Raw genomic sequence first — 14,584 nt, forward strand, 5'->3', positions numbered from 1 at the left:
AGGTGTGTGCTGCCCAGTCAGGCAGAATAGGTGTGTGCTGCCCAGTCAGGCAGAATAGGTGTGTGCTGCCCAGTCAGACAGAATAGGTGTGTGCTGCCCAGTCAGGCAGAATAGGTGTGTGCTGCCCAGTCAGGCAGAATAGGTGTGTGCTGCCCAGTCAGGCAGAATAGGTGTGTGCTGCCCAGTCAGACAAAATAGGTGTGTGTTGCCCAGTCAGGCAGAATAGGTGTGTGCTGCCCAGTCAGGCAGAATAGGTGTGTGCTGCCCAATCAGGCAGAATAGGTGTGTGCTGCCCAGTCAGGCAGAATAGGTGTGTGCTGCCCAGTCAGACAGAATAGGTGTGTGCTGCCCAGTCAAGCAGAATAGGTGTGTGCTGCCCAGTCAGGCAGAATAGGTGTGTGCTGCCCAATCAGGCAGAATAGGTGTTTGCTGCCCAGTCAGGTAGAATAGGTGTGTGCTGCCCAGTCAGGCAGAATAGGTGTGTGCTGCCCAGTCAGGTAGAATAGGTGTGCGCTGCCCAGTCAGGCAGAATAGGTGTGTGCTGCCCAGTCAGGCAGAATAGGTGTTTGCTGCCCAGTCAGACAGAATAGGTGTGTGCTGCCCAGTCAGGCAGAATAGGTGTGTGCTGCCCAGTCAGGCAGAATAGGTGTGTGCTGCCCAGTCAGTCAGAATAGGTGTGTGCTGCCCAGTCAGTCAGAATAGGTGTGCGCTGCCCAGTCAGGCAGAATAGGTGTGCGCTGCCCAGTCAGGCAGAATAGGTGTGTGCTGCCCAGTCAGGCAGAATAGGTGTGTGCTGCCCAGTCAGTCAGAATAGGTGTGCGCTGCCCAGTCAGGCAGAATAGGTGTGCGCTGCCCAGTCAGTCAGAATAGGTGTGTGCTGCCCAGTCAGCCAGAATAGGTGTGTGCTGCCCAGTCAGGCAGAGTAGGTGTGTGCTGCCCAGTCAGTCAGAATAGGTGTGCGCTGCCCAGTCAGGCAGAATAGGTGTGCGCTGCCCAGTCAGGTAGAATAGGTGTGCGCTGCCCGGTCAGGCAGAATAGGTGTGTGCTGCCCAGTCAGGCAGAATAGGTGTTTGCTGCCCAGTCAGACAAAATAGGTGTGTGCTGCCAAGTCAGGTAGAATAGGTGTGTGCTGCCCAGTCAGGCAGAGTAGGTGTGTGCTGCCCAGTCAGGCAGAGTAGGTGTGTGCTGCCCAGTCAGGCAGAGTAGGTGTGTGCTGCCCAGTCAGGCTGAGTAGGTGTTTGCTGCCCAGTCAGGCTGAGTAGGTGTTTGCTGCCCAGTCAGGTAGAATAGGTGTGTGCTGCCCAGTCAGGCAGAATAGGTGTGTGCTGCCCAGTCAGTCAGAATAGGTGTGTGCTGCCCAGTCAGGCAGAATAGGTGTGTGCTGCCCAGTCAGGCAGAATAGGTGTGTGCTGCCCAGTCAGGTAGAATAGATGTGTGCTACCCAGTCAAGCAGAATAGGTGTGTGCTGCCCAGTCAGGTAGAATAGGTGTGTGCTGCCCAGTCAGGTAGAATAGATGTGTGCTACCCAGTCAAGCAGAATAGGTGTGTGCTGCCCAGTCAGGCAGAGTAGGTGTGTGCTGCCCAGTCAGGTAGAATAGGTGTGTGCTGCCCAATCAGGCAGAGTAGGTGTGTGCTGCCCAGTCAGGTAGAATAGGTGTGTGCTGCCCAGTCAGGCAGAATAGGTGTGTGCTGCCCAGTCAGGCAGAGTAGGTGTGTGCTGCCCAGTCAGGTAGAATAGGTGTGTGCTGCCCAGTCAGGCAGAGAAGGTGTGTGCTGCCCAGCAGAGTAGGTGTGTGCTGCCCAGTCAGGTAGAATAGGTGTGTGCTGCCCAGTCAGGTAGAATAGGTGTGTGCTGCCCAGTCAGGCAGAGTAGGTGTGTGCTGCCCAGTCAGGCAGAATAGGTGTGTGCTGCCCAGTCAGGCAGAATAGGTGTGTGCTGCCCAGTCAGGCAGAGTAGGTGTGTGCTGCCCAGTCAGGCAGAGTAGGTGTGTGCTGCCCAGTCAGGCAGAGTAGGTGTGTGCTGCCCAGTCAGGCAGAATAGGTGTGTGCTGCCCAGTCAGGCAGAGTAGGTGTGTGCTGCCCAGTCAGGCAGAGTAGGTGTGTGCTGCCCAGTCAGGCAGAGTAGGTGTGTGCTGCCCAGTCAGGCAGAGTAGGTGTGTGCTGCCCAGTCAGGCAGAGTAGGTGTGTGCTGCCCAGGCAGAGTAGGTGTGTGCTGCCCAGTCAGGCAGAGTAGGTGTGTGCTGCCCAGGCAGAGTAGGTGTGTGCTGCCCAGTCAGGCAGAGTAGGTGTGTGCTGCCCAGTCAGGCAGAGTAGGTGTGTGCTGCCCAGTCAGGCAGAGTAGGTGTGTGCTGCCCAGTCAGGCAGAGTAGGTGTGTGGTGCCCAGTCAGGCAGAGTAGGTGTGTGCTGCCCAGTCAGGCAGAGTAGGTGTGTGCTGCCCAGTCAGGCAGAGTAGGTGTGTGCTGCCCAGTCAGGCAGAGTAGGTGTGTGCTGCCCAGGCAGAGTAGGTGTGTGCTGCCCAGTCAGGCAGAGTAGGTGTGTGCTGCCCAGGCAGAGTAGGTGTGTGCTGCCCAGTCAGGCAGAGTAGGTGTGTGCTGCCCAGTCAGGCAGAGTAGGTGTGTGCTGCCCAGTCAGGCAGAGTAGGTGTGTGCTGCCCAGTCAGGCAGAGTAGGTGTGTGGTGCCCAGTCAGGCAGAGTAGGTGTGTGCTGCCCAGTCAGGCAGAGTAGGTGTGTGCTGCCCAGTCAGGCAGAGTAGGTGTGTGCTATACAGCAGCTCCACAGATGTGATCAGTTCCTACACTCTACTTAACCCTTTCACGCCAGAGCCTGATTTTGCCTTCGTGACCAGGCCAATTTTTTCAGTTCTGACCACTGTCACTTTATGAGGTAATAACTCTGGAATGCTTCAGCGGATCCAACTGAATCTGAGATCTTTTTTCGTGACATATTGTACTTCATGATTGTGGTAAAATTACTTTGATATCACTTGCGTTACTTTGTGAAAAATTCGGAAATTTGGCAAAGATTTAGAAAATTTTGCAATTTTCAAACTTTGAATTTTCATGCCCTTAAATCAGAGAGTTATGTCACACAAAATAGTTAATAAATAACATTTCCCACATGTCAACTATACATCAGCACAATTTTGGAACCAAACTTTTTTTTTGTTAGGAAGTTATAGGGGTTAAAAGTTGACCATTGATTTCTCATGTTTCCAACAAAATTTACAAAACCATTTTTTTAGGGATCACATCACATTTGAAGTGACTTTGAGGGGCCTTTATGACAGAAAATATTCAAAAGTGGCACCATTCTAAAAACTGCACCCCTCCAGGTGCTCAAAACCACATTCAAGAAGTTTATTAACCCTTCAGGTGCTTCACAGGAATTTTTGGAATGTGGAAGGAAACAATGAACATTTAAGTTTTTTTCACAAAAATGTTACTTTAGACCCTTTTTTTTTTTTTTTTTTTCCGCAAGGGTAACAGGAAAAGTGGACCCCAAAATTTGTTGTGCAATTTCTCCTGAGCAAGCTGATACCCCATATGTGAGGGAAAACCACTGTTCGGGCAAACTTTAGGGCTCGGGAGGGAAGGAGCGCCATTTGACTTTTTGAATGTAAAATTTGCTTGAATAATTAGCGGACGCCATGTCGAGTTTGGGGAGCCCCTGATGTTCTTTAACAGTGGAAACCCCATAAGTGACACCATTTTAGAAACTAGACCCCTCAGGGAACTTTTCTATAGTTGTGGTGAGGACATTGGACCACCAGGTGCTTCACAGAAGTTTATGACATTGAGCCGTAAAAATAAAATTTTCACATTTTTCCCACTAAAATGTTTTTCAGCCCCCAATTTTGCATTTTCCTAAGGGTAACAGGGGAAATTGCATCATGAAGTTTGTTGTTCAATTTCTCCTGAGTAAGCAGATGCCCCATATGTGGGGGATAACCACTGTTTGGGCGCACAGCAGGGTTCGGAAGGGAAGGAGCGCCATTTGATCCCCACAAGTGACCCCATTTTGTAAACTACACCTCTCAAGGAATTCATCTAGGAGAGTAGTGAGTATTTTTAACCCTCAGGCGATACACAAACTTGTATAACATTGGACGGAGTAAATGAAATATTACTATTTTTTTCCACTAAAATGTTGCTTTGACCTCAAGTTTGCAGTTTTCAAAAGGGGTAATGAGAGAAAATGTTACACAACTTCTCTTAAGTACATCAATACCCCATAAGTAGTCGAAAACTGCTTTTCAGGCACAATGCAAAGGCCATAAGGGAAGGAGCGCCATGTTACAGTGCAGATTTTACTGTTCTGGTTTGCCGGTGACATGACCCACTGGGAGATCCTCTGAGGTCCCAGAACAGCAGAAACCCCCCCGTAAGTGACCCCATTTTACAAACTACACCTCTCAATGAATTCATCTAGGGGTGCAGTGATTATATTGACACAACATGTGACTCACAGAAATGTTTACCATTGGGCGATGAAGAAATAATAATTATATTTTTATGACAAAAAATTGTCCTCAGATTTTACATTTTCACACAGTGGAATAGGTAAAAATGGTGCCGAAATGTGTCACAATTTCTTGTAAATGTGACAATACCCCATATGTGGGTTGTACAGTACCTCTTAGCCATACGGCAAGACCCGGGAGGGACGGAGCTCTATTTGACTCTTGGAGAACAAATTATTGTTGAATAGTTTGCAGACTCCATATACAGAGCCCCTAAGTACTATAAGAGCAGAATCCTCCCTCAAGTGACCCCATTTTGTAAAATATACCCCTTTGGGAATTTACCTACAGGGGTAGTGACAATTTTAACTTTGTGGGTGTTTTCCAAAAACAAGCAGTGGATGTTGCGGAGTGAAAATTTCAAACTGCCGTTGAAATGACCAGTACGTTGTAGTGACCAGTACATTGTAGTGAACAGTACATTGTGTCCAGCTTATGCTTCTGGAGATATGTAGGCTCTCATTGCTACAAGAATGCCAAACATGTGGACCCTAAATATAGTTTAGGCACTTTGTGGGGCTCAGAAGAGAGGGGAGCATTTGGATTGGGAGCACAGAATTTTCTGAATTTCTTTTGGGGGGCAAGGGACATTTCACTTTTCCAGAGCCTTTGTGCTACCAGTATCTGGGAAGTCCCTTATAACAGATGACAGACCTGAGTGGGGACTAGCTTTTTTTGTGGATTGAGTTGAAGCTTTTATTGGGAACATTTTACATAACGTTTATCCTGCGCTCTACGCTGAGAACTTACATCGGGGTTTCCATCTAAATCTCCAAGTGATGTAATTCAGATAAAACCCCCGAGGGATCCATTCACTATAGTGAGGCAGCAGAGTTACTCTGGACTCTGTCTGGCCTCTGTTTAGCGGTGTCCTTTTTTTCAGAGGTGCACAAAACTATGGCCAACCGCACTTTTATGCAGGCCTAAAAAAACTGACACCGTAGGATCAAATGCCAGACGGCATCCACAGTGGCCTATATCTGCCTCATTACAGGGAATCTTCCGCTGGGGTTTCCGCCTGAATCACGTATTTTAGAGATTTACACGGAAACTCTGGTGTAAGCGCAGAGCGCAGAATAAATGTAAGTCAAGCCTTACTGCGATCTATGGGAGGCCATTCCTCCTGAGATATAAGTGATTAGACGACTTTATTATTCAGGTTGGTGCGATTACAGCGATGCCAGATTCATATTGGGTTTTTATGACTGACAGCTGTCACACACTAAAAGACTCTTTGTTTTGCAAGATCTAGTTTTTGCATCGCCATATTTTGAGAGTTATAATTTTTCCATATTTCGGCCGACAGAGTCATGTCGGGGCTTGTTTTTTTGCAAGACGAGTTGACATTTTTATTAGTACCATTTTTGGGTATGTGACATTTTTTGATCGCTTTCTATTCTGTTTTTTTAGGAGGTAGAATGAACAAAAACCAACAATTCAGGATTTGTTTTTTGAGTTTTTTTTAATACCGTTCCGCATGGAGTAAAAGTGATAAGGCAGTTTTATTCTTCTGGTCAGTACGAGTACAGCGATACTACGCTTATATAGTTTTTTTTATGTTTTGGCGCTTTTAGGCTATGTGCCCACGATGCAGAAATGCTGCATATTTTTTCCACTTCTCCCTGGCAGGAAAAATGCATGCGGATTTTACATGCGTTTTTCTCGCCAGGTAGAAGCGTTTGTCAAGCGTTTTTGCATGTGGCGTGCCCCATGGGCCGTGGGGTACTCGGTGCTAGGGGAGATGTCACAGTGGCAGTGACCCAGTCCGTTACCCAGGGCGGTCAATAAAAGGGGTTATTTACAGGGGATTTATAGTTCTTATATCCTGTTCGTGATGCCAAAGTTGACGCGCCCCCTGGGCTGTGGGGTACTCGGTGCCGGGCTGGCCGTTGCTACGGGTGATGTCACAGTGGCGATGACCCGGTCCGTGACCCAGGGCGGTCAATCAAAAGGGAATATTTACAGGGGATTTATAATTCTTATTTACAGTTTGTAACGCCACCTGTGGTATGCGGCTATATGGAGCCGCCGCTGCGGAGCAGGTCCTCTGGAGCTGGTGTAAATTCAGCAGAGTTGGTTTAGCTCTCCACAGGTAGAGCTTAGCTCCAGGGCCATGCTGAGATGTTATGGATGTTGCGGTGTAGTGCAGGGGGTGATGGCGCAGCAGTAATTTACGGAGACTGTGGGGTGCAGTCTTCAGGGTTTACTCACAGTTGTTGCAATCCAAGTTACAGGCACCGGTGTAACTTCTCACGTCGCGCTGCTTTCACCAGGCAAGGGGTTCAGCAATCCCTCAGGTAGTTCCAGAGCACTTAACGGGACCCCTTTCTCAGTCGTCTTCCTGCGCTGGCTCTCACCCTCCTGCCCTGCTCCTCACAATCAGTGTCCCAAGCCGGTAGCCTCGAGTCTTGTCAGGCGACCTGCAGTCCCCTGGACCCTCTGTGGCCACTTTTTCGGTGATGTAATTGTGGCTGTGGCAACTGCACCCTAAAAGTACAGAAGCCTCCGGTTTCTAGCTGAGCCTTGTAGTTCTCCACTAGTTTAGGGGCCGGTCCCCTCTCTGCGGCCTGATCCCTCCACGTTCCTGCAGATTCGGGCGTACGGGTAGCCTCCAGCACTGCCCGTACCCCTAGGATCCCCTCGTTCCTCCTGGAGCCTTCCTTCCTGCTCCTCTCCTCTCTTCAGTCTGTCCTGGGCCTCTCTCACTAGGCCCTCCTCCGGAGCAGAGCTCCTGCTGAGCTCCTGCTCCACACACTCTCCTCCTCTGACTGATCTGTTCTTTCAAGGTGGCTCCCCTTTTTATACACCTACTGAACTGCTCCCCTAAACTACTTCCTCCACCCACACCCACTACATAGTTCCACCCTTCAGCTAGGAACCAGGGACTGTGCTCTCCCTCAGGAGCAATCTCGCCCTGCCCCCACTGAAGTGGAATTTGTTGGATGCAGGTGTTTGGGTCCCGGGCAGCACTCCATCCTTACCTGAGAGTGAGATACCACACCTCTGGGTGAGATACGGTACCTCTGTGGCGACTGAACCCGCAGAGGCGCCACACATGCATTTCTGCATGCGGGTTATCACGCGCTTTTCCAAGCGATTTTAGCATCACTTGGAAAAGTGCTTGACAACTTGGTCACACTATATAAATCCATGCAACCGGCATGGATTTATATAGTGTGACCAAGTAATAGTTAAAAAAAAAGAATAAGAATGGTAAAAAATAAACATTATACTTACCTTCCGATGGCCCGCGGTCTCCTTCTCCGCTCCATCCGGTCTCCCCGGTGTCTAGCGGTTGTGTAAAAGGACCTGCCATGACGTCATTGAGTCATGTGACAGGTCACGCAACCGCCGACATCAGCGGTCTCGTGACCTGTGAATGACGTCAGGTCCTCACACCACCGCGAACCGCCCAACACACCGGACACATCGCTGAGGAGACCGGGGGCCATTGGAAGGTAAGTATAATCTTTATTTTTTATTTTAAATTCTTTTTTTTACAGTTTCTATGGTACCCAGGTCTGGATGAGAGTCTCCTCTTCTCCAGACCCGGGTACCATCCGCACATTGAACCGTGTGATATCCGCATGTGCACATGTAGTGATGCGGATATCAAGCGTTTCAATGCAAGTTAATGGCGGCGATTACGCTGCGTGTCTGCAAAATTAATGGACATGCTGCGTATTTTTCCGCAATGATAATCCGCAGTGGAAATTTCCACAGCTTGTGCACAGCACATGCGGATTATCATTGGGGACCATGGGGCGCGTATTACCAAGCGTTTTTTAAGCGTTTTCGCTGCGGAAATTCCGCAGCAAAAACGCTTGAAAAACGCATAGTGGGCACACAGCCTTACACAATAAAAACTATTTTATAGAAAAAATAATTGTTTTTGCATCGCGTTGTTCTGAGAGCTATAACTTTTTTATTTTTCGGCTGATGGAGCTACACGGCGGCTTTTTTTTTTTTTGCGGGACAAAATTATGTTTTTAGCAGTACCATTTTTATTTCCATTTGGCTTTTTGATCGCATTTTATTCCACTTTTTGTGTGGCGGTATGATGAAAAAGCATAGCTTTTTGCTCCGTTTTGTTGTTCTTATCTTGATCCTGACTCGGCTTGTGACGCCCAGCTTCGTTTGTTCTGAATCCCTCCTGACTCTGAATCCAGTGAGCCTGACTTTGCTTTGACTGATTATCTGGTATCTGACCCTTGCTGTCAGGCTATGTGCCCACGATATACAAATGCTCCGGATTTTTCCTGAGCGTTTCTGCATCTCCCTGGCAGAAAAAACGCATGCGAATTTTACATGCGTTTTTCCTCCCAGGGACATGCGGATGTGAAGTGTTTTGCACATGTGATTTCTGCATGCGGGTTGTCAAGCTCTTTCCAAGCGATTTTAGCATCACTTGGAAAAGTGCTTGACAGCTTGGTCACACTATATAAATCCATGCAACCTACATGGATTTTATATAGTGTGACCAAGTTAGTTAAAAAAAAGAATAAAAATGGTAAAAAATAAAAAAAACATTATACTCACCTTCCGATGGCCCCCGGTCTCCTTCTCCGATGCGTCCGATCTCCCCGGTGTCTCGCGGTGCTGTAAAAGGACCTTCCATGACGTCATTTAGTCATGTGATAGGTCACGCGACCGCCGACATCAGCGGTCACGTGACCTGTCACATGACTGAATGACATCATGGAAGGTCCTTTTACTCCATCGCGAGCCGCCAGGGAGCCAAGACGTACGGGATAAAAGACCGGGGGCCATCAGAAGATAAGTATAATGTTTTTTTTATTTTAAATTCTTTTTTTTTTACAGGTACCACAGACCCGGGTACCATCCGCACATTGAATCGCTTAATATCTGCATGTGCACATGTAGTCATGCCGATATTAAGCGATTCAATGCAAGTCAATGGCGGCGAAAACGCCGCTATTACGCAGAATAATTGGTAGTGCTGCGGATTTTTCCGCAATGATAATCCGCAGCGGAAATTTCCGCAGCATGTGCACAGCACATGCGGATTATCATTGGGGAACATGGCAGACCTACTAACAAGCGTTTTTTAAGCGTTTCTGTGGGGGAATTGCCGCTGCGGAAACGCTTAAAAAGCGCATAGTGGACACACAGCCTTAGCCTGATTATTGTTTTTTTTCCTGACTCTTTGACCATCCTTGCCTTAGACTCGCTCCTCCGGCCAGCATCCGCTTTGTGGACCCTGCAGTAATTCCAAATTCCTGTATGAAATCCTCAAGGCCGTGATTCCTGGGGGATCTGCTTGATAGAGTGGCTTGAGTATGTCCGAGGTTACCTCTGTGGGCTGAAGGCTTCTGAAAGACTTTACAGGAATTTTGCAAGATTTCAGCTCTGAAGCCTGCCAACTTTGAATTCAGCTCTGGACACAGGTTTAGCACAACATTAGTAACATTTTGATATTTCTTTTCATTGATTTTACATCGACTTGACTGGAATAGAGCACAATTGTGGTTAGCAGAAACATTGCACCCGGTGTCACCCAATCTAACCACAACAAACCTAACAGCACAAGTTCTTGTAACTTTTCTATCATATTTATATTTAGTTTGTGTTAATCCAATGCCTTTATGTTGTATTCAGTGGAGGTTCGTAGTAATTAAACCTCTGGGACTAAGTGGGTAAATGCAGACAATTACACTATTGGAGACACATAGTTTCCACTCCCAGGTTAACCAGGACCTCAGCGAAGCAGTTTATGAGCCATGAATATATCTCACTTTTTATATTCACGTTCTGCGTTACAAGGGGCTCTATCATAATAACGTGATATCCAGTTTATTGCTATCATGCCGAGAAAAGCTTTATTATTACAGTGAGGTTTTATGGTGATAATCATCCAATGCATTTAATAAAATACACTGATACGCTTCCACTTATTATTCTTTAGGGCATGATTAGACATAGGATGTTTGAGGACATGAAATCTGGAATAGTCTGCTCCCACCTGTTTACTAACTGCTGTAAAACTACAACTCCAAGCGTGCTCTGACAGCCGCTTGCTGGGAGCTATAGTTTTGCAATTGCAGATGCAATAACCGCTCACCACGGGGGGTAGATGGGGTCCTTTTAATTAACACTGCAAGAAACCAACATTCTCACAAAGCCATATTGCAGTTAGGTACTGTGTATAAGGTGTAGCACAAACTTCAAGTACACCAGATACATAAAACTTTACTTTTTAAAGGGTTTGGTCCGTCTGGGAGCAACAGAATATGCTCTGAATGTCCAATTCATGGGGGTCCTACTGCAACCCGGGAACAAAAATCTGTCTGCACATGTCCAATTTGTTTGGGAGCTCTGGAAAATTGCGTAGGATCATACAATGAAGAAGAAAAAAGTAGTAGTATGTAGAAACTTGTTGGGATCACCATATACATTTTATTTTATTCAAAAAAAGAGAACACCTAAAGACATGATTAAAACGTTTAAAAAGCCAAAAGGGCTGAATACATTCTAGTATAAGCGTGCTAAAATAAAGCAATCGCTTAACCTCATCTGCCCCTCAGTATATTCCACAGACAGGAAAAAACATCAAAGAAATAAGAGTATTACATTTCCACCATAATTGCCTTACAATGTAAGGTATCCCAGACCCTAAATATATCAATACTATCTTTTAAATGGATGGATCTGCAAGAAAATCTACTCTCTGGTAAATCCAGAAGATGGAGGTAGTGAAATACAATCGATCACTGACCGGGGTGGATGAATGTGCAACACTTTCCATGTAAATATAGCAAATAATTCAACTATATGTGATAAAATAGAACATAGGTAACATATGAACATACATACAGTCGCAGTCATTGATACAATACCATTGTATTAATCTAAAATTATATCAGGCTGTGTCATGGATGAGGCAAAAATAGGGATGAGGAAGAGCCCCACGTGTATCGCCACCCACTCAGTGGCTTCCTCAGGGGTAGAATCAAATAGACAATCATGGCATGTGGCATGGATATGCTCTAAATGTTCCAGATGGAAATAAGGCCTGGTTCACATTAATACTGTGCTCTATGTTGAGCGCTTGTATTAGGGTTACCGTCCAAATCCCCAAAAAATGGGATTCAGATGAAACCCCTGAGGGAACCATTCAGGGAGGGTAAGTCACTTTCTACATTATCTGGCCTGCATTTTGGCGGTGTCCACCTTTTTTAAGCAGACACAAATGCATGGTAGACTAAAAAAGAACAAAGCTCAAGCCAAAGAGACTTTGCCTGCCTTATGTGGTAGGACGACTCGCTCAGCTGCTTCCGGAAGTAGACTCAGGAACTGGGTTTTCTCTGCAGGCTTTATTATATGGCATAAAGCCCTACAACTCCAGAAAAGATAAACATGGCCTTATTGGCAAAGCAACAAAACAAAAGATAAACGATAGCACAGTCCATATGCGTGTGTGCGGTTCGCCCACACAGGTTATGTCCAGCCTCCAGCTTCTTCCTGAGCTATGGCTGTCCAGTCTGGAGACCTTGCGTCTCCAAACAAAACACAGAGAAAAAAAAACAGGACTGAACATTTAAAGCTTGCTCAGCCACACCCTGAGGTGGAGGTATGGGGAATGACCTCCCTCCCAGCTCTACGTCTTTCCCATAAAACCACACCCTTTAAAAGAGTTAACCCCCAGCATATAACATGCTGGCAGAAATTCAGTAGGTCTCCGTTCACACAGGATAGCATCCTGAGTGACACATACCTCCCCTCGCATGTAATACCAGTGACTCTGTCACACTTATTATACTCAATGACTCCATCAGAGGTTCCATGTGAATACCGTTTTATCAGGATTTAGGCAGAAACCTGACCCAGTGGTCAAAATACAGCACACCATGAAGGTAAAGCTGTTAAATGGGTTATTCAACTTATATAAATAAAAAAAAAGCTGCAAAAGTTAGAAAACAAAAAAAAGGAAACACTAATAATCTCTTATTTACAATAGCAACCCAGCGCTGGTGCCCTTCTTGTCCCCCCAGTCTTTGTGGCCAGCATGTGCTCGCAGCAGACAATCCGTGGCCTTAGTGGTCACAGCCAGTAATATACGGCTCGCAACTTGTTAGTGGCTTGTAAAGAAAACCTGGAATGACCAATGAAACATCAGTGCTGGATCACAGTGGAAGTAGAGGGATAATTGGTTTATATTCTTTTTGTTTTAAAACATTTGCAGCGTTTTTTTTTTATTCCTTTTTTTGAAAGTTGGAGAACTCCTTTAAACTTTATTGTTAAATGCCAGCACCAGATGCAAATGCAAAGTTACCTCCTACAGTTCCCCCAGCATCTGTCTGCCAGCCAATGTGACTTGTCTTTAATTTTGTGGCCAACATCACGATGCTGGACACCTCTGTAGGTATCGATTCCTGTCTCTTCTGGGTTCACCTGCTATGGAGCTTACCTTTGTTCAGTAACCACTTGTGGTCGCGCAATGGTCTGGACAGTTCCTGGTGGATCCGATTGTTATGGTGCCAACTTACAAGTTGGCACCAGTCTGCTATTGTTCTAGCACTTGAAACCATTCTGAGTACCACTAGCATCTAGGCACTCGGGGGGCACAGATTTGACTACTTCCCTATGTTTAGGAGGTGTGAACATGGTAATTAGAAGTGGAAGCACGGTTGGGCTTATATCTGAAAAAAGATGCGCTATATGATTTGTATGCCTTCATAATCAAAGTTCCTGAATGACAGCTAGTCATGTTTGTGGCTTCCTACATTTTTTTTCTTAACAAATGTGTTGAAGTCAGAATTTTTGTGAGCCCATGAGGAACTGCCCAAGATTCCTCAGTTATGCTGCCAGAAGCTGGTGTCCGGCTATGTATCAGGTATATAGCAGTTCATAACAGCCAGAGGGACAGCAGGTCATACCATTCAAAGAGGCAGCAAGTCATAACAGCACGATGGGTTCAAATGAGTACTAAAGACACTTGTCTTGAAGGTGTTGAATAAATCTGAGACTGCAGTAGTTGGTAAAAGTAGGCATTTTGTGCTAAATTTGAAGAAACCACATCTAGAGGGGCAGCAGGGCATAACAGCCAGAGGGGCAGCATGTCATAACAGCCAGAGAGGTTCTACTAAGTAGTAAAGAAACTTATTATGAAGATTTTGTATAAATCTGAGACTGCAGTAATCAGTAAAGTTGGAATTTGGAGAAACCACTTGTTATTTTAGTTGTGTTGAGCTATTTAAATTCTTCTTGTTTGCTTGGTTTATTGCAAACAGCAAAAAGTTTGTATACTTTGTCAATAAACCTAATTTGCAATTGCGGTTGAACAATTTTGATTGCAGCTATACATACATTAGTGCATCCTTCCTTACAGATGGCAGAGTCCTCAACAATGGTTACTAATGGAGGAGCATGTGACCAGACCTGTCCATCATCTGCCGGCAATTGAAAAATACTGCACATGATAAAGGGCCACAAAAACATGTCCTTTATCGTTACAATCAATTGGGCCACCTCTTTATAGCACCCTATGTGGCCCTCAACCTGTTTTTATTATTATTATTATTATTATTATTATTATTATTATTGTAGCATAGCCTGGATCCTGGAGCATTTTACCAATGTGCAAAGTCATCATTTATGGCCGTAACAGGTTCACATTCCTTAAAGAAAGAATTCCCCTTGTGTATCTGGCATGGGCCTAACATTATAACTCACCGTGTATAAACCGTGTCTGCCTGTTTATACTCCGCACTCCTACAAGATAAATACTTAGCCGCTGAATTAGTGTCTCCATAACTTTTAATTCTTTTCTTTGCCTGGTGAGAATTTATTGTGTTTAGCTGACCACCGGAGAAATCTGTCTTTTTTTTTTTTCTTTGTAGCTGTTCAGAAAAGCACTCAGGATGATTGGAGTAAGAAAGCTCTGCAGGCGCTACAAAGGTAAAATAATTATTACATGGTCTTTAATCACGCTCGTTTTGTGGAGCTGAAAGTAAGCATGGCATTAACGTCATAATATTGGACTCCTGAAATTAAACTACATAATCAGACCTCTCTGCAGTCGGGGACTTATCGGACTTAACCAA

At 45.8% G+C, this 14,584-nt stretch overlaps 1 protein-coding gene across 4 annotated transcripts in view; it reads left to right on the top strand.

The window, feature by feature from the left end:
* TTC7A (tetratricopeptide repeat domain 7A) overlaps nt 1–14,584 on the top strand; it is a 486,038-nt gene that overhangs the window by 288,320 nt on the left and 183,134 nt on the right. For all 4 annotated transcript variants that reach the window (XM_073672075.1, XM_073672077.1, XM_073672079.1 and 1 more), the window contains one exon: nt 14,381–14,438. In XM_073672075.1, the coding sequence (XP_073528176.1) occupies nt 14,381–14,438 (58 nt within the window). The remainder of the gene's footprint in view (nt 1–14,380; nt 14,439–14,584) is intronic.

This window comes from Phyllobates terribilis, unplaced genomic scaffold (assembly GCF_046119375.1).
Source record: "Phyllobates terribilis strain yellow unplaced genomic scaffold, ASM4611937v1 Scaffold_3__8_contigs__length_932513732, whole genome shotgun sequence".
Taxonomy (NCBI): Eukaryota; Metazoa; Chordata; class Amphibia; order Anura; family Dendrobatidae; genus Phyllobates; species Phyllobates terribilis.